The sequence below is a fragment of the Cordyceps fumosorosea genome, assembly GCF_001636725.1.
Source record: "Cordyceps fumosorosea ARSEF 2679 chromosome Unknown scaffold_4, whole genome shotgun sequence".
In the NCBI taxonomy this organism is placed as follows: Eukaryota; Fungi; Ascomycota; class Sordariomycetes; order Hypocreales; family Cordycipitaceae; genus Cordyceps; species Cordyceps fumosorosea.
In genome coordinates this window covers 1,325,070-1,343,031 of record NW_017387304.1, presented here as the reverse complement: position 1 = coordinate 1,343,031, position 17,962 = coordinate 1,325,070, and the positions used below count along the sequence as shown (strand labels likewise).

The 17,962-nt window shown below is 55.2% G+C and overlaps 6 protein-coding genes across 6 annotated transcripts; 5 read left to right on the top strand and 1 right to left on the bottom strand.

Annotated features, from left to right (window-relative positions):
• Positions 1-1,864: 1,864 nt before the first annotated feature.
• ISF_02603 (Leucine-rich repeat protein) lies at positions 1,865-5,236 on the top strand (the record flags this gene model as incomplete). Its single annotated transcript, XM_018846209.1, has 2 exons — positions 1,865-3,547; positions 3,602-5,236. The coding sequence occupies 2 exons, from the start codon at positions 1,865-1,867 to the stop codon at positions 5,234-5,236; spliced, it is 3,318 nt and encodes a 1,105-aa protein (XP_018706916.1).
• Positions 5,237-5,682: 446 nt separating this feature from the next.
• On the top strand, positions 5,683-6,276 carry ISF_02602 (hypothetical protein; the record flags this gene model as incomplete). Its single annotated transcript, XM_018846208.1, has 1 exon — positions 5,683-6,276. The coding sequence occupies one exon, from the start codon at positions 5,683-5,685 to the stop codon at positions 6,274-6,276; it is 594 nt and encodes a 197-aa protein (XP_018706915.1).
• A 1,402-nt stretch (positions 6,277-7,678) lies between these two features.
• ISF_02601 (Aminoglycoside phosphotransferase) lies at positions 7,679-9,076 on the top strand (the record flags this gene model as incomplete). The annotated part of the gene is made up of 2 exons (XM_018846207.1): positions 7,679-8,043; positions 8,119-9,076. The coding sequence occupies 2 exons, from the start codon at positions 7,679-7,681 to the stop codon at positions 9,074-9,076; spliced, it is 1,323 nt and encodes a 440-aa protein (XP_018706914.1).
• A 979-nt stretch (positions 9,077-10,055) lies between these two features.
• On the top strand, positions 10,056-11,699 carry ISF_02600 (hypothetical protein; the record flags this gene model as incomplete). Its single annotated transcript, XM_018846206.1, has 1 exon — positions 10,056-11,699. One exon carries the CDS (start codon positions 10,056-10,058, stop codon positions 11,697-11,699), a length of 1,644 nt encoding a protein of 547 aa, XP_018706913.1.
• Positions 11,700-12,425: 726 nt separating this feature from the next.
• On the top strand, positions 12,426-13,470 carry ISF_02599 (3-ketoacyl-CoA thiolase; the record flags this gene model as incomplete). Its single annotated transcript, XM_018846205.1, has 2 exons — positions 12,426-12,860; positions 12,916-13,470. The coding sequence occupies 2 exons, from the start codon at positions 12,426-12,428 to the stop codon at positions 13,468-13,470; spliced, it is 990 nt and encodes a 329-aa protein (XP_018706912.1).
• A 167-nt stretch (positions 13,471-13,637) lies between these two features.
• ISF_02598 (von Willebrand factor, type A) lies at positions 13,638-15,968 on the bottom strand (the record flags this gene model as incomplete). Its single annotated transcript, XM_018846204.1, has 3 exons — positions 13,638-15,339; positions 15,393-15,916; positions 15,966-15,968. 3 exons carry the CDS (start codon positions 15,966-15,968, stop codon positions 13,638-13,640), a joined length of 2,229 nt encoding a protein of 742 aa, XP_018706911.1.
• Positions 15,969-17,962: the final 1,994 nt, after the last annotated feature.

The following is a 17,962-nucleotide window of genomic DNA, read 5'->3' as shown; positions in this document are numbered from 1 at the left end:
CCGCTTTCGGACGATCAACTTGCATGCCACCTTGTTAGCAGCCGCGGATTGTCCATGAGATATTTGCACATACTCACTTCGGTTTGTGCTTGACAGGAGGTAGCCTTGCGCAATAAGGGCTGTTGCACATGTTCCATGGATTGGCAGTGCAACTCCCGCATCTATCGGAGCCAGCGGGCGTAGGTGCTTGGCAGTGCATGCATGGGCTTGGGCCAGCCATGATCTCATGATATTATTGTGAGCAGATATGTAGGTGGCTTCAAAGATGGTCCCCATCAGCGACGAGGGATCGATATTTATAACTGGTCATGCTGTGGCAAGTTTGCCAGTCAGACTCTGTTGGGCATCGACATGGCGTTATCCGTGTACAACGAACCGTTAATAGGGCACAAGGTCTCAACCTCGGCGTGCTGGGCATTTGTTACCAGCCTCACGCATGCCTAAAGCGCACAGGAGTTCGTCATCCGACGTCAGACTGCCTACTTGCGTCGTATTGCGTCCTATTCACTGGCTAGCATGGGGGTTCAGTTTGCTTATTTTAGAGGGTGCCAGCTTCAATAGCAGACCTGTGCCCCCCCCCCATACTCTACAATTACGACGGGATTGGAAGCACAAGAGAATACCAAGACCAGCGAGAAGGGCGTGAACTGCGGGGGCGGGACTTTGAGGGGTGCAAATGGGACTTTATCTTTTAAGTAGATATTTTATTCGCTGGCTTTTGCGAGCGGGGTAGCTCTTGGTTATTCGTCACCAGGATCCGGATATCCAGCCTTGAGAACGCATCTCTTCGAATACATAAGTAGCGAAACTAAACACATATATATAGTAACGATGAGCGTCTAAAGCCACCCAAAAGTTTTGAGGTCCAATAATTTCCAAACATTAATAAAAAAGAAACAGAAAGGAAGGAAAAAAACATTAGGTCGGTTGCCATGAGGCCGTTACTGCAGTACTTAGGAGGGGATGGGATTCATGTAGCCGCCCGCTAAATGACTGATCGAGATGGCATTACTACGAGGCTTCGTTTCGGGGATAAGAAGGCATCATGTAAGTTTCCCCTTGTGGAGATGTTGTCTGTAGAGGTTGCGGCGTGGAAGTAGGCGGCGGTTTGCCCTAGAGCCTGCCATTGCATGGCAACGAGTGCCGAGATTAGCCACCTAACTATCTCCAGATATTCGTTCGTATTCGAGAACCATTATTAACTTATTAACTAACCCATTCCACGACCGTGTCGTGGCGCGATGCCGACAGTCCTAAATTGCGCTGCCCACCATCCAAATCTACCCCTGAAGCCACCACGCCGCTCGATTGGCCGGCCCCGTCCCGAGGAGCGGGCCGGAGTCGACTTTGACAATACCATTTCCATATTGATAACTAACTATTTATTGCTAGGCTAATAAACTGTGAGCATCGGCATCCTGGGACTTGGCTCAGCGAGGGCTACCCCTGTCATCAAGCGCTGGGTAATTTGCGCCAGAGGACAGTTGTCGCCATCTGCCCGCTGCTTCAGGGGAACCAATTTTTTAGAGAGACTTGCCGTGCTAGAATTTCTGCCAAAATCACCTTTTTCGTTGTTTGTTGCACCGAGTCGAGAACATCAATCCTTGCTGTATCTGTTGTTCTGGCGAGACCTTGCAAGCTCTCACCTTTGTTTACATTGTGCGGGGACTTGTGCATGACAAACTCGTTCGTGGCAGGAGCTGCCGTACCACAATCTTTTTTCAACAAGACATATTTATAAGCTTGCCCTTTTTTTTCTGTTCTCTCGCTTACTTCCCACGCGCAGTGGAAGGGGAACGTTGTTGCGATTGACGCCCTTTGAATCGCCAAGAAGATCCCAACTTGCAAACGGAGCATCACCGAGATGGATGCCCCTAGCCAGCGGCCAGGCGCCTCACGAGCCTCTAGGTTGCCAGTTCCTCGCGCGTCGGGCATCCCTCGACTTACCTTTTCGACCGCTATACCGAGCTCTTCGACTGCATCCCCAGCTCGTACTCTGCCTGCTGCGCCCACGGGTCCTGCTGGCACCCATGAGCTTCACAACCCCAAAGTGCGCAAGTCGCTTGGCGGGACACCTCTCAGAGCAGCTGGTTCGCGAGAGCAGCTGCGCACGGCAAGTGTCAGTCGCCCACTAGCCCAGAGCCCTGCTTTGACACGCGTATCGTCAACTTCGCAGAGACGTACAAGCCTCTTCGTTGACCGAGTTCCCAGCAGGGCCTCCGCCGCGGCCGACCGTGATGTCAACGATCTCGCAGGCAGCCGCCGGGCCAGTCGAGCCGGCCTACTACCAGACGATGACGATACCTCACCGGTCCAAGAATACACACCCTATAACCCTACAGAAGACACAATCTACCTGAAAACGCCTAATACCCAGTCAACCAAGCCTCGGCCATCATTGTCTGAACGCACAATGGAGACCCTCGCCAACATCCCTTCCTCTCCAGCGATGAACAGAAAACCTTCGTCAATCTTGGACCAAGCCCGACCTCGCTCCCGCTCGGGCAGTGTCAGCTCCCGACCTGGCTCCAGCTATAACTCTGACGGGTCAGGACGGCCACAGTCGAGGTCGTCAAGTCGCCCAGGTTCCAGAGCTGAAAACGATGGATATCCTGGTGCCTACAAATCCGCCCTTTCTACAATTGACGGCACTCCCGAGAGAGAAAAGCATAGAGGCCCGGTCAGAACGCCAAACTCTCGCATCAGCATGAAACCCTCCTTGGCCTCAGCCTCAAGACCACTACCTTTTGACAGAAGCCCAAGTCCCGACAAACAATCTACACAAACGTTACTCAAGTCGCGACCCGCGCCTGCGAAATCACTCAAGTCTAAGGCATCTTCAAATGGTCTCTTCAAGAAACCAGCTCTGCCAGCAGCTGCTAGAAACACACCCGGCTCGGAATCGGGAGATCAATCTTGGGATGGTGCCATTGCACCACTAACCATTACGAAAACCCGCGGCAACGCCTCAGAAGATCGTCCAGGTCTTGCACATAGAAAGTCGTCTGCTGCGCTCCGCGATCAAATTGCCAAAGCAAAAGCGGCCAGAAAAGCTTCCACAAAGTTAGATACAACCTCCAACACTGATTTCGCTCCTATATCAATGGGAAGTGGCAGCATAGAGTTTGACATTGAGGAACACCCCGATCCTTTCGGCCAGAACAAAAGTGAACCAGCCAGCGCCAAGGTGCTCCAACAGCGCATCGCCGCCGGCCGAACCACCGGCCGTCTCAACATTGCTGCACTTGGTCTCAAGGAGATGCCCATCGAAGTTCTCAACATGTACAACCTAGAGTCAATGTCCGGTGGTGGAACTTGGGCAGAGAGCGTCGATTTGACTCGCCTCGTCGCTGCCGACAATTCATTCGAGACTCTGGACGACGTCTTGTTCCCCGATGTGATGCCCACTGAATTTGATATGGACAACGACGATGATGCCACGCCCAACATTTTCGGTGGCTTGGAAACCATGGACTTGCATGGCAACAAACTCGCAGCTGTGCCTATTGGGTTTCGCCGCTTGAGCCAACTGACATCTCTTAACCTGGTATGTCCAAATCCAGCCTCTTGCAGGTGCGAAATATCTAGCTCACAAATCTAGTCGAAAAATAACCTTGACTCAAACTGTCTTCAAATATTGTCTCAAATGACCGCCCTGAGAGACTTGAAGCTCGCGAGCAATAACCTTTCCGGGCCGTTGAATGCGGCGATTTCTCTGCTCGATGGCCTGGAGGTCCTGGACCTTCATGATAACAAATTATCGAGCCTTCCTCAAGATATGCACAAGATGACGCGCCTACGGATCCTGGACTTAGGCGAGAACAGTTTTGAAGCTGTTTCGTTTGCTGATCTTGCCGACCTGCCTCTAAGCCAACTGGTGCTCCGCAAGAACAAGCTGACGGGTACATTGATTGAAGCTCCCATCGAGGAAATGCGCACACTGCAGACTCTCGACATCTCATGCAATCAAATCAAATATTTGATGCCATCCGCCACGATAATCAGCTTTCCGGCTTTGCACACACTGTCAGCGTCAATGAATAGGCTACAGGAGCTTCCCGATATGTCATCTTGGTCAAGCTTGCTCACTTTGACCCTTGATGAAAATGGCATTGCGGCTATTCCTGAAAGCTTCATGAGTCTCACGAAGCTTCGACAGGTTGACTTTTCTGGAAACGACATTCGCGTAGTGCCTCCAGAGCTGTCGAGAATGGACAGCCTGTCCATGATTCGACTAAGCGGCAACCCACTTCGTGACAAGAAATTCGTCACCGCCACGACCGACGAGCTGAAAGAGATTCTGGCTGGCAGATTGGAACCGCCGCCTCCGTATCAAGAGCAGAGTGAGACTGTAGTCGGCCTCATGGGGAAGCTGGCGGAAGCCGACATATATCAGGCCACGACCAGGCATATTGTGGATGACGATGCCAAGTCTGATGCCGAAGACGATTTCACCACACCTCCAACCTCACGCCCCCATTCGCCATCACGCTCTCGCTCGCAAACTATGGATAGCATTCAAACACAGTTTCACATGCCCGTGCTGGAAGACTGGCAAGTCAGACCTGGCGGAGTCCTCGACCGATCTCGGACGGGTAGTTCCGTGCTGGATGCCGTCAAGTTTGGCGAGGCCAATGATAAGCAAGCGATCAAACAACTCCTTCTTCACCACAATCTTTTTTCTGCCATACCTGACAGTTTGGCGATTGTTGCGAGAAGCCTCACATCGCTTTCTTTGGCAAACAACCAGCTTGCTGGCGCTACTTATCTGCAGCAACCCCTCCATCTGCCTGCGCTGAAGGAGCTCAATCTGATGGCCAACAGAATTACGTCGCTAGAGTCACTTCTGGAGCACCTTGATGCGCCTTCTCTCGAGACAATCGACATTTCTACGAATCGCCTTACGTGCCTACCTAATGGTCTCTTGGACAAATTCCCACGGTTACGTGTATTGCTTGCAAGCAACAACCAAATCTCGGAACTTCGTCCAGACTCGATCAAGGGCTTGAAAATCATTGAAGTTGCCAGCAACGAGATTGCACAGCTGGATCCCAGGATAGGACTCCTTGGGGGTGTCAACGGCCTCGAGCGTCTTGATGTGTCTGGCAATAGATTCAAGGTACCTAGGTGGAACATTTTGGAGCAAGGAACCCACGCGACACTGCACTGGCTACGCGGGCGCGTTCCAGAACAGGAGATTGAGCGCTGGCGAGAGCAAAATGGAGAAGACGATTAGCGCATCAGACGTAAGTCATGCTTTCATATATACCTGTACAACACGAGAGAGGATTGGAGGCAAGGTAAGGAGCGTTGTTGGTCATGGCGCTACGACAAAGATGGGCTCAAATTTAGTACATCTGGGAATAGCTTTTTGTATCTCTACTGCCCTTTCTTCCACAGTTGGGGGAGCGAGAGTTTGTAAACAAAACCATAAAGTTGGAAGGAGCCGCCGCGTGCAACGCCGCGCAGGTACAAATTGGCGAGACCAAAGCCTCTTATTAAACTCTTTTTCAGACCTATATATTTAAAGGGCATGATTATCCCAGCCAAAATATTCGTTCTATTATCAACCAGATTATTAACAGTTGACGCCCCTGCATCCATCCCCAGACGATCTATTGAGACCCAGTGCTGATCAATAGACACGCTCTTCGCACGACGACAACCATCCCGAGCGTAGCGATGGACAGAACTTCCACCACGCAGCTGCTAGCCACGGCGACCGTTTCAAACCTCCCAAATTTAGTCACCGAAGAAATCTCCAGCACACGCTTCCCCGCCGAGGCAGTCGCGATGCCCGCTACCCTCAGCGTTTGGCGCGACGAGCGCACCGGGCAGACCTACAACGCACCCCTAGACAACCTCGACGGTCTGGCACGGGCCGCCGACGGATCGACGCTGGCGCCCGGCGACGGCGGCAACCTGGGCCCGTTCCAGGTGCTCATACCAGTGTCGGCGGTGGGCTGGGTGCTGTTCGGGGCGGGCTGCATCCTGGCGATCAACGGCAAGGGCCGGGCGGGCCGGTGGGTGCCGGAGTGGTACCTGGACTCGGACGGCACGCGGCGGGACCGGGCGCTGGTGGCGGCGTGGTGGCTCGCGGTGCTGCTGCTCTGGCCGGTGATCCTGCCGGCGCTGCTGCTGGGCAAGGTGGTGCGCGGGGTGCGCAGGGCCCTGGACAAGAGGGCGAGGCGCGGCCGGCAGCGCAAGGCTCGTAGGGACGAGGAGTCACGGATGGCGCAGAAGAATCAGGAGCTGGACGCGTCCTCGACGCAGTGAAGCAGGCTTGTCATGTTAGGTATGCTTGCTACGAAGGGTGCAGCCTGTGCTCCATGGCCACCGGCTAACACTTGATTATAGGTATCGTCGCCTACGATAACTTCACTCTATGGGAAAAATTGGTCGCTGGGCTTTTGCTAGATTCTCTTCTGTGGCGTTTGGTTGTTTTGTTCTGATCGTCGGTCAACTAGAGGTGTCTTTGGCGTTGAGTTTGAACGGATAGGCGTATAATTTGTGTTGGAATATCTTCTAGACGGGGTATAGATACTAATGGATAATCTTGGCGAGAACAGTTCGTGAGTCGCTGTGGCCTCTTTCTCGCGTCAGCCCTCTGTCATGTCAGTGTAGAAGGGAAAGGTATGGCTGTCGAGGGCAATGACAGAGTCAGTCGACTGCCAACGATATAAGATGCTGTCATCGCACTCTGTTAGCCACTGTGATGTGAAAGCTCCCGAAATATATCACACGTGAACTTTCTCGCATGTGCCCGGCTCGTGTCACTTCTCTAGAGTAGCAGCGGCTACACACATGTCTTACACCCGGTGACACCAGCGCCTGATATGACAGTTGCCGACATGCTTCAGGAGAAATCGGCAAGCGGCAGCAGCGACATCCTGGGGAGACAAGGCGATAAGTGCCGAGTTCGTGCGACAAGCCAACAAGAGGCGAATGACGAAGCCAGACTGCTCTAATTTGGGATCTACCAACTCTTTACGTTGGAGAGGAGAAGACACAGTACCAAAGTAGGGATAGCTAGTCGTCGATGAGGGGCCATCATCTTTCTGTCCATTTGTTGGTGCGGCATCCAGAAGGGGGGTGGTGATCCTGGTAGGGAGGGCAAGCCGTGCATGGTTGGGCAGCTGGGTGAGCCTGCACGAATCGCAAGGTATTGCAAGCCACGTAGCCCTTTTGGCTTTTGCAGCCAAGCAGCACTAACAATACGGTGCAACAGCTCGTGATTCCTTCCAATACAGAAATAATACAAAGGCACATTGCCAACTGGGCAAGCCTCGCAAGCAATGTTGTAGGCAGGGGTTGTGCGTGATATGACGGGGGGCGCTAACTCAGACTTCAGGTGACGGACGGGTTCGTCCAGGATTATGCGACCTGTTCTACAAGAGATTCTGACGGATACGCGAGCGAGTATTATCCCATCATTTGTTACAGGGAGAAACATTGAAAAAGAAAAACGCGGTTCGCCTTGATTGGTTCGCATGCAGCCCAGCATGATGGGTGTGAACACGAATTTGTGGCGTGAAAAAAGGCGGGCGGGCACCATCGGAGGGAAGAGGACGAGGAGGGGCTGCTTGTTGCTCTCTCTCTGTGCAAAAGGCAGTTTTTTTTTTTTTTTTTTTTTTTTTTCAAGATGACGCAGCATTCTTTTCCTCGTGCTTCAGCAAAAATGCAGCCAGAAGCTTCACCCCAAGCGGCAAGCATGAGAAACACATTCACCGTGGGGAGCGCGGCGTGGACTGGTGCCACGGAGCACACCGACGAGTATGCGGAGCGCATCGTACAGTTTCTCAAGTACACGGACGAAAGCGCGCTGTGTGACTACGCCTCTGGGCTTCGCAACGGCATCGACTGCACCGTGTGCCCCGAGTTCGCCGTCGGCAGCAACCACATGGTGCGGAAGCTGCGCTTCGAGGACGGCAAGGAGTGGGTGGCCCGGATGCGCATGCCGCCTATCTGGGGTGATGATGATCTGGGCTCCGGCGCCATGAACGTGGCCATGAGCTCCGAGCTCGCAACAATGGCCTTTGTACGGTATGCTTTTCTTGTCGGGACTAGCAACTGGATGTTGCGTGCCTTGGTGTGTTAACGCGGGGAGATCATGGGCAGGCAAAACACGGACATCAAGGCGCCTCAGGTTCACGGCTTCGACCTCGACATTGACAACGATGTCGGCTGCGTCTTCGTGCTCATGGACTACATACCCGGAAGCACGGCAGAAGCCGTCTCCAGGCTGTACAACCCGGGCGATGACGAGGGCGCCATCCCAGCACAGTTCCGGGACCGGTTCTGGCGACAGCTGGCGGGCATCATGGCGCGCCTGGCATCGGTGCGCCTGCCCAAGATCGGATCCATCTACCGCGAGAGCAGCAACCCGGGCGCGTTCGCGACCGGTCCCATCGCTGAGACGCTATCCGGCCCGTACGACTCGGCGGCCGCCTTTTACCTCGACTACCCGCTGAGGCTGGCACGCCGGCTCGCCATCGGCAAGCCGGCACTGGAGGGCCAGGACGCTCTGCTGCGGGCGTTTACGCGCGTGGTGGCGGCGTCCTTCATCCGGCCGACAAGAAGCGTGGACGAGGAGGGAGCGGAAGATGAAGAGGATGAGTGTGGCGGCTTCGGGCTGGCGAATTACGGCCTGGGCCCGAGCAACGTGCTGGTGGACGCCGAATTCAACATCCTGGGCGTCATCGACTGGGGCTCGGTCATGGCGCTGCCAGAGGCGGCGCTGCACCGGTTCCCACGGCGGATGGGCGTCGACGCAGCGATCCCGGGGTGGTCAGGCGAGGACGCCGACGTCTCCGAGGTGGAGCGGGAGAGGTGGGATCGCGGGCATCGCTTCGCCAAGGCGGTGGAGAGGCAGGCACGGCACGACGAGGACGATGACTGCGTCGTGTTCCCGTTCACGGCGGCGGGATTCTACTCGCGCGAGGCCGTGGCGTTTCGGGCGCTGGCGGAGATGCGCAGCAGGCAAGGGGCGCGCGTGAGCGAGGCCTGGGTATGGGGCTTGGACTGGCTGGCAGAGCACAACGACGAGGAGCTGGCGCGGTTCTACGCGGATAATTGAGCGGGCACTGGAGATGGCGGTGGTGAACGTAGACCTGCTTGTTGATGAGGTGGCAGGAGTTGGCGCTTCGTGGTGAGAATAAGTTGTTCGCTGGATGGGTGTTGGTGCCTGAGGTGGCAGCGGAACAGCTGCTGTGCTCCGTACTGCATCGGCAACTTTGCCGAGACAGCGGCTGCTTGCTCTAAATAGTATAATTTAAATAAATATTCCCAGATTCCTTTTTATTCCTTCCTTCTACCAAATGATTAAGCACATAGAGAGGGTCAATCTCCAACTGCTGTGAATCACCAGCCCCCCAATCTATGTACCTGCCTCCAATGTTTTCTCGAACCCCTGTAGCGCCCTGTAATGCCCCTGTTTTTGCTCCCCGGATACCACGATTCTAGCGCTGTCGAGTTGCTTTTTAGCGCCATCAGCTGGCCACCAGCCTCCCCTCTCGACCCCTGTTTGCCCCTGTTTTTCGCGCCTTTCCGCCTTCTCCATTTTCATTTTTCCGCAACCGTTCTGCCTCTGCCCTCGCAGCCCAAGTTGACTTGCCGCTGCGAACTTGTCCCCGTTTGCATTGAATATCCACGCTCTTCACATCCCACCATCCAACCAGCCACCCACATCACCTTCTGCATTTGTTTTTTCCCCCTTTCCTCTCATCTTCATCCGCCATCATCTGAATTATTTCCCTCTAAACCTTCTTCATCCCTCCTCTTTCTCATTCAACATACCATCCGCGAGTCGCGTGTCCATCGCCTTTTGTTTAGTTTCGGCCTCACCGTGCGTATGCGACTTCTCGGTCCGCACCCGTCATCGCTTTCTGAGACATACAAACAACCCTTACTCAGGGACCCGTCAACTCTACCTCCACGTTGACGCCCTCTTGTTTTCTTTCACCCAACAAACCAAGAAAATCATTGCGCCGCCAAATCATCACAGCATCGTCCGCCACCGCTTCCTCCCCCTCGCAATAGCTTCACATCACACAACCATGGCCGCCCGTCCGGCCACGGACCGCCAACAACCGCGTCGCGCAAGCCCGTCCGTCCCGACTACGCCAATTCCAATCATGGATCAAGAGCAGGAACCACTCTCCCAGGTCACCCTGCCCTCCACTGAAGGCCCTGGCTCGCCTATCGATCCCAGCGCCTCCTTCAAGACCGAGGTCAACGACGACAGGCCATCCGCAATAGTCATTCCTTCCTCCCTTACCCCGCCTCCCTCATCGCAGCTCGGTGTCGCAGCCAATCGACGCACAACCGCATTCTCCCAATCGCAGCAGACGGTCCCAGTCTCTCCGCCCGCCACGATACTCAATAACCTGCGCGACCGCGATATCAACGTCTCCTCCGTCTACACCGCGCCCTCCCCGGACCAGATTCGCGATGCTTCGTCCGACCAACTGCGCGAAATGCTGCAAACATGCATCATCGACAACCAAAAATTCAAAATGGAGGCCGCGCATCACAAGCTGCAATATAATCTACTCAGCATGCAGGCCGACGAGGAGTCTAAGCGCGCTGCTGTCGAACATGACATGGTTCGCCGTCAAGTTGATGTTCTTTGCCTGCCAGAGCACTCCAGGCACGTCAAGCGCGACTTCGGCTCGCCTTCGGATGCCATGACTACCAAGTACTTGGAGCTCAAGGCATCCAACGAAGCGAGCTTGGATGAAATTGAAAACTTGCAAACGCGCCTGCACGCCGCTAAGAAAGTCATCAGGCGAATGCAAGAAGAGAACATACATCTCACTGACGAGCGTGATGTGCTTCTCAACCGCATACGTGACAATAGAGTGCGCTTTAAAGGGCTGTACAGCCGCCACGGTTTCCCCCACGATGCACCTGATCCACAACAAAGCTCCCACCCAGCGCAGTCGCGCCATACTGCGCGCACGCACGGCACCGAGAACCAGCATGGTCTGTCGATGATTCTCCAGGCTATCAGCCATGACGATCCGAACAACAGTGCCCCCTCGACGCCTGCCCAACCAGCTCGCCTCACATCTCGCCAGAGCCGCAGACACAGCCGCAACGCCCAGTCTATGTCGTCTCTCCCTACCACACCCCTGAACCATCCCCGCGGTGCGCACTCTGGCCTGCTCCCATCTGCCGACCTGGTGCCACAGACGGAGCCGCGCATGATGTACTCACAAAAACGATTTGAGCCCGTCACACCAGATACACATCCTGGTCAGAGGAGCCGCGAGAGTACCATCTCTGCCGACGACAGCGATGATGCCGCTGCCGCCAGGAGAGCATCCGGTCACCGCGCCAACGTGTCCATGCGCAGCGAGCGAAGTGGTATGGTCGAAGATCGAGACGTCTTTGGCAGCCAAGCTAGTCAGGCTGCCACGGATCTCCTCCGCCGTCATCCAGGACATAGCTTTGACATGGCGAGTTCTGGGGACTCGCGGGACGGCAGCCCCAACCGGCTCCCGATCAAGCCAGTTGTCCCCAAGCCCCGCTCCAGACTACCAGATTTCAGTCGTTCAGAAAAGCGACGGCTCTCCGGGTCTGATGCCGAGACGGCGGCGGCCAAGTCACGGCGTGAACAGGGCAGCCCGGCGAAAAAGGCCCGTACCGGGGCGGACGCTGACGGGAGGCGGGTGGGACTTGGCATCCAGTACGAGTAAAGGAAGGCGTTGAGCCTAGATATCGACCTGTATCACGAATTAACGACATGGTGGGAACTTGATGCATGTACAGCCTTTTTCTCAGAAACGGCTGTTGTTAATATTAATAATTTTCATGGGAAATGATGGGAATCATGGCTGGTGGGGGCGTTTACTTTGCTTACAAGATCAGTAGTTATATACACACAAACATATGTAGCTGACCCGAGGCAGGATCGGTGTCAAGATGGGTACAATCATGACGAACACAAGTAAAAACGTTGGAAATGTTTACAAATATTGCCCACTTACGCCTCTTTCATCGCGCATCCTTTTGCCGCGGTCATTGCCGTGTAGTCGGATGACGGACCACTGGAGGTGGGCTCTGTTCAACTGCCGCCGCCAATACCCGAACGTTCTCCAGCCCACTCCCGATATAAGCTACCCCAGATTTGGCCCTCCGACATCCCCCTTCCGCTTCATCGTTTATCCTGGGCTTGTTTTTACTCTTGTGCATCATTCATTCTCCGGCTTCGCGTCTCTTTCTTCCCTTTTTTGTTCACGTTCCGTACTCTGCTACACATCCATTCTTCCCACGCATTGCATTCAAAGAAGTCCAGTGAATTGGCTGCGACCGGGTAACAACCTGCATCAACAGGCATCACAACCGCGGCCTCCGTCGGCAGAAAACAGACCGACAAACTTCCCCCCAACCACAGCACTTACTATAAACCTTCCGCACCCACTATGAGCCTCCGGACCGCCGCGGAGACGCTCGCCCGCTCCGCGTCCGACGTCGTCATCGTCTCGGCCCTGCGCACGCCCGTCTGCCGGGCCTACAAGGGCGGGTTGCGGGATGCCTATCCCGAGGAGCTGCTCGCCTCCGTGCTCGCCGCCACCCGCGCCGCCGTCCCCGACCTGCCGCCCGCCGCCGTCGAGGACGTCGCCGTCGGCGTCGTCCTCTCCGAGCTCGGCGGCTCCAAGGCCGCGCGCATGGCTCTCAACCACGCGGGCTTCCCCCACACCACCACGCTGCACACCGTGAACCGCGCCTGCGCCTCCTCCCTGCAGGCCGTCGCCTCCGTGGCTGCCGAGATCCGCACCGGCACAATCTCCGTCGGCATCGCCGCGGGCATGGAGAGCATGACGCGCAACTACGGCAGCCGCGCGGTGCCGCGCGACGTGTGGCCCGCGCGGCAACAAGGTCGGCGAGGAGCGCCCGGTCACGGTGACGCAGGACGACGGCATCCGCGAGGGGGCGACGCTCGAGGCGCTGGCGCGGCTCAAGCCCGCGTTCGCGCCGGACGGCGCGTCGACGGCGGGCAACTCGAGCCAGGTGTCGGACGGCGCGGCCGCGACGCTGCTGATGCGCCGCGGCACCGCGGAGGCGCTCGGCTTGGGCGGCAAGGTGCTGGGGCGGTACGTCGCGGGCGTGACGGTGGGCTGCGCGCCGGACGAGATGGGTGTGGGCCCGGCGCTGGCGGTGCCCAAGCTGCTGGCGGCGACGGGGCTGGAGACGCGCGACGTGCACCGCTGGGAGCTCAACGAGGCGTTTGCGAGCCAGGCGCTACACTGCGTGCGCGCGCTCGGGCTGGAGGAGGCGTGGGCCGAGGGGCGGGTCAACCCGGACGGCGGCGCGATCGCGCTCGGGCACCCACTTGGCGCGACCGGCGCACGCATGGTGGCCACGCTGATGCACGGCCTGAGGCGCGAGGCAAAGGGGGATGTGGGTGTCGCGACTCTGTGTATCGGTACGGGCATGGGTCACGCGGCCTTATTTGTGGCAGAGTAAACACCCGGGGACGGTGGTAGCATGTAGCGTGCAATTGTGTATATAGATGGAATTAGTAGCATCTGAGGTAGAAAAGGAGGGTCAAGAAACTATCTGCTTGTCATTTTTGATGAAGCTAAATACGACTATTACACAGGAATAAAGTATGATTAAAACGGTAATAGAAATCAAGATCGGAGAATGTCCTTTCCTCGCACACTATCCGACCACGTCAAGGGCCTGCCTCGACTTGCATCCTTCGTAAAGGAGCACACCAGGCCGTTGTGGGCGTCTCGGCCGACGCCACCTCCGATAAACTCGCCTCGAGGGCCAACGGCGAGGCTCTTAAGGGACTTGCATACCTCCATGTAGTCACCAAAGAAGACGTGAGCGCGAACGTCACCACCGCTGGTAACCCCGTGGCCCAGCGTCACGCCCCAGAGACCGTCCAGGCGAAGCGCGTGCGCATCGGGATTCCTGTCGCGCTGCAGCATGATGGAATAAACGGAGCCTGTAAATCGGACCGCCTTCTCGGCAACGTCGGCCGGAAATGTCCAAGTCTTGCCGTCGAGGGAGATGGGGTGCCACGGCGTAACCAGGACACTTCCAACCCGGCAGAGTGTCTCGTCCTTAACAGGCGTCCGCAGAACAGCCGTTACCTTGCGAGATCCCAGCGGTGTCTGAAGCTTCATGCCACGGCGCAGGCGCCTTATCTCGACGTCACGCCCAGAAGCAAGCTGCACCAGCGTAGTGCCGGCAAAACACACACCACGCGAGTTTCGATAGCTGCTCATAGATACGGAGGCCGTACTAATGGGGGTATAGCTACCCATAGAGGTGGAGGCCGAACTGATGGGGAAAGCGAAGCCGCGGACCCCATGGCTTCTGGCAATTTCTTTGTGGCGGGATGGCTCGGGGGCTGGCAGGTTGTCAAACGCCTCATCCAGCCTGTCGCGACAGGTGATGAAAAGCGAGCTATTGCAACCGTACTGAAGTGGTCCAGGGTCCTTGAACGAATTGCACACCTGTCGAGTGTGCGCATTGAGAAAGGATGGAAGATAATGCTGTCCCCATTTCCAGAAAAAGCTATCTTTGCTCAAGGCAATGGAAATTTGGCCTTCCGGCTCCTCGCCGGCGAGATCCTGCATCAAGGACTTGTTGAGCGGGTCAGAAAACTTGCGAGATGGCAGTTTTTCTATAAGCGCCTCAAGATCTGCGGTAATCTGTTCAAAATCTGATCCCATAGCAGACGCCGCATGTACGCCCTGCTTCTCGATAGGAAAGAGGCCAGAAAGAAAGGAACAAATCTGTGCTCTTGATTCGTGGTATGCAACTGTTTCTTCTGGCATAGAAGACTTCTCCATCAAGTTGTGCGTGACCGTTGTCGATGTATAGTTGCCCTTAGCATTGCCAAGGACCAGCTTGTATGCAATCGTAGCTTCGACAATGGGCAAAGGGCCTGGGTTCATGCCACAAAGTTGGGAGACATGTGGGCTGTGGAAGTGCAGAAATACATCGCGTGATTGGCCATATTGTATGTTTCCCAACGGAAGACACAGCTGCGTACCACTCTGGGATGGCTCGACAAATGGCTCCGGTAGGCTAGTGAGAACCGAAGTACCCATGGCCTCTCGGATCTGCGTATCTGGACCGTACCTGAGGTTTAAGGTGGCTTCTGTGGCATATGTACTTTGCAGGTTGGCAACTGCATGAACAAAGACGGTGCCAATCATGCCAGCATCGGGGATAAATGAATAGTTGCCGTTTCCGATCTCCGCGATGGACTTGAGTAGACCTGACTGTAGACTATAGCCAAACCCGAAAGTATGGATGGTGGCCGGCAGCGGAAGCTTAGTCCGAAGCTTCGGGATGTAGCCAGCAGGGGGGCACCTATGGCAGGTCAGTAGAGCCCTACAGTACCATGTCGGGAGCAGCATTCTTACATGTGATTCGGCATGCCATCAGTGAGCACCATGATGGCTGGGACTTTGCCATCAGAATTGACACCCTCGAACTGTTTCAGGCCGGTCAAGATCCCGTGCCAGAGATTCGTGGCATCCTTTGGCACCATGCTATTGATATTGTTGCGGGAGGTCTTCTTGTTCTCGTCCGTCATGCACTCCAAGGGTTGCAAAACTGTAACGCTGCTGGCGAATGTCACAATGGACAGACGGTCACGTTCGTCCATGGTTTCGATGATGGTTAGCGCGGCATGCTTGACGAGATCTAAAATGGATAGGCCATTAGCCTCCGATTCAGACTCGCCAGGCACCGGCGCGGCATCAAACATGCTGCCAGAAACGTCGATGACAAGAACGATATCGCAAGGGACATGGTGCACGGCAACGGGCGGTTCGTTGGGTGGTTGTAAGCTTGCAATCAGTGCATTCTTCTGAGGGAAGCTTTCCAGCTGAAGGCAACCCGATGGAGAGCGGTTTTCATCAATGTCAAGAAGAGACAGGACTCTCTATCCAGGTGTTAGCAAGTGAACCGTTGACGTTGGATCCAGTACAAACCATGATGTATGGTGCAGCCGTACGCTGGTCGATGTTGGAGAACTACGAAAGATTCGGCTAGTAGCAGACAGCCATACAAGCCGGGAGACGGTCGATTTATTAAGTGAGATCGCGGCGAGAGCTCCGGGATTGTGTGTGCCTGAATCACGGGCAAGTGGCTGGGCAGCTGACGACCACCGGCGCCAAGCTGGGGAACACAAAGCCTGAGACGTGCGACTCGGTGTCACTGGATAGGCTATTTCGAGGGGCAGACACGAGACAGAGCAAGGTGTGGATTTATTCTGGCGCATTCATGGCGGCGACAAGCACGGGCATACTGTAAGGCTGATCTCGCGAATCCTGATTTGGTAAGTGGACAGACAGGGCTCTTCAGCTGGGCATGCGACGGCGCCACAGAGCCTCAAGCTGATGGGAATCGAGAATTTCCCCTTTTCTAGGATCGACTCGTTTGTAAACATTGTCATTTCCGGGGTGCTTCTTCCTGTCAGACTGACGAGGTTGTTGTCGTTGATGCAGATCAGGCGTGACGGGCAGCTACCAAGATCAGATTCAGCCTGTGTTGTGGGTGGCGCAGCGGCTGGTTACGTTGCCCCCTATATTAGTTACCTTGAAGACTCGCCTTCTTTTGCCATGCAAGGCTACCACGACGCCAAGAATGGGTCCCGGGGCATAACAGATGGGAATTTCAGCTCTTTGGTGATGATGCGTGACGGTGATAAAGCAAGCAATTTTGGCCATCAGGCGGACTTGGCTTTGTTGGGGAAAGGATTGAAGCTGCCAGCTGCCAGCCAGGAGGTACCAAGGTATCTATGTACATACCTGTCACCAACGCGCGCAAACAAATGTTCAAACAGCAGTTTTCAAACCAACATCTTCTTGTAATGCGAGGGATTTTCATTCTTCTGCTTCTCATACAACACAAATTATATTTGAATTTCCAGCCCGCCAAGATCCAATCGTTTGGACCGCCCTGGTCAAGCACGCTTTGCGGCCCGTTCAACGATGTCAGCAGATATGGAAGGGGGCGAATCATGCACGAGCCGACGCTGCTCCTGGATTGTTGGCCAACCGCATGCTACTTATTTTGAACTCCAGTCATAGGGCCGTCCGAAACACCTACATCAGCAGCATGCATAAAGTGGTCGAGCCGCTATATCGCACAGCAAATGGCGTACATATACACGCTTGTTTTGAGGTGTATGTAAGAGGCAGAATTGGCTGGTGGTCTAAAACCACGTCGTTTGAGGTACAGCAAGCTCCGCGGCATTGCGATATCGGGGATGCTGCCACGAGCTCTACCAGATGGATTGGCAAAAAAAAAAAGAGGAAAAATAACACTTTATTTCTCTTAGGTGATTACGCATTATTCCCGCAGCTATTTTAACTCTTCAACTACGACGCAAGGCGGCCACCCACCTTCACCTCATAAAATCGCCACTCATAAACCGACCACCCCTCCCGTCTACAATGAGTTTACTGGCAACTGGGTAACTAGGCTGCCCGCCCTTGGTCATACACACCACTCTGCACAGCTAGCTTATGACTTTTTGGCGCCACAGCTTAAACTGTGGTTGGAAGCTCTCGACACCTCGTGTCGATGCTATCCGAAATGCCGACCCCGCGGCCCTCTGGGTTTGGCAACATGACCAGGAGCCTGTACCAGCATCCTCCAAACTGACGTCATTGTTTTACAGCTGCAAGGAGCACGCCTAACTACACGGCTAGATATGAGCGCACCTTCAAGTAAAAAAAAAAATACACACAAAAACTTGGCTAGGGGCGACGTAATTTCAAGCTCTAACATGTGAAACGCGACAGCGAGCTAGACATGCTTTTTTGTGCAGACACCTGGCTGCCTTCCCGGCTGAAGCTTCCCCGCATCTGGCCCGCGCGGCACCAAAGCTCGACACCATCCTGTAGCCGTCAATATTCGACTGCGCAAAGTTCTAGACCAGCCGGGCGGCGTGATAATGGTATCAAAAACGACAGATTCTTAA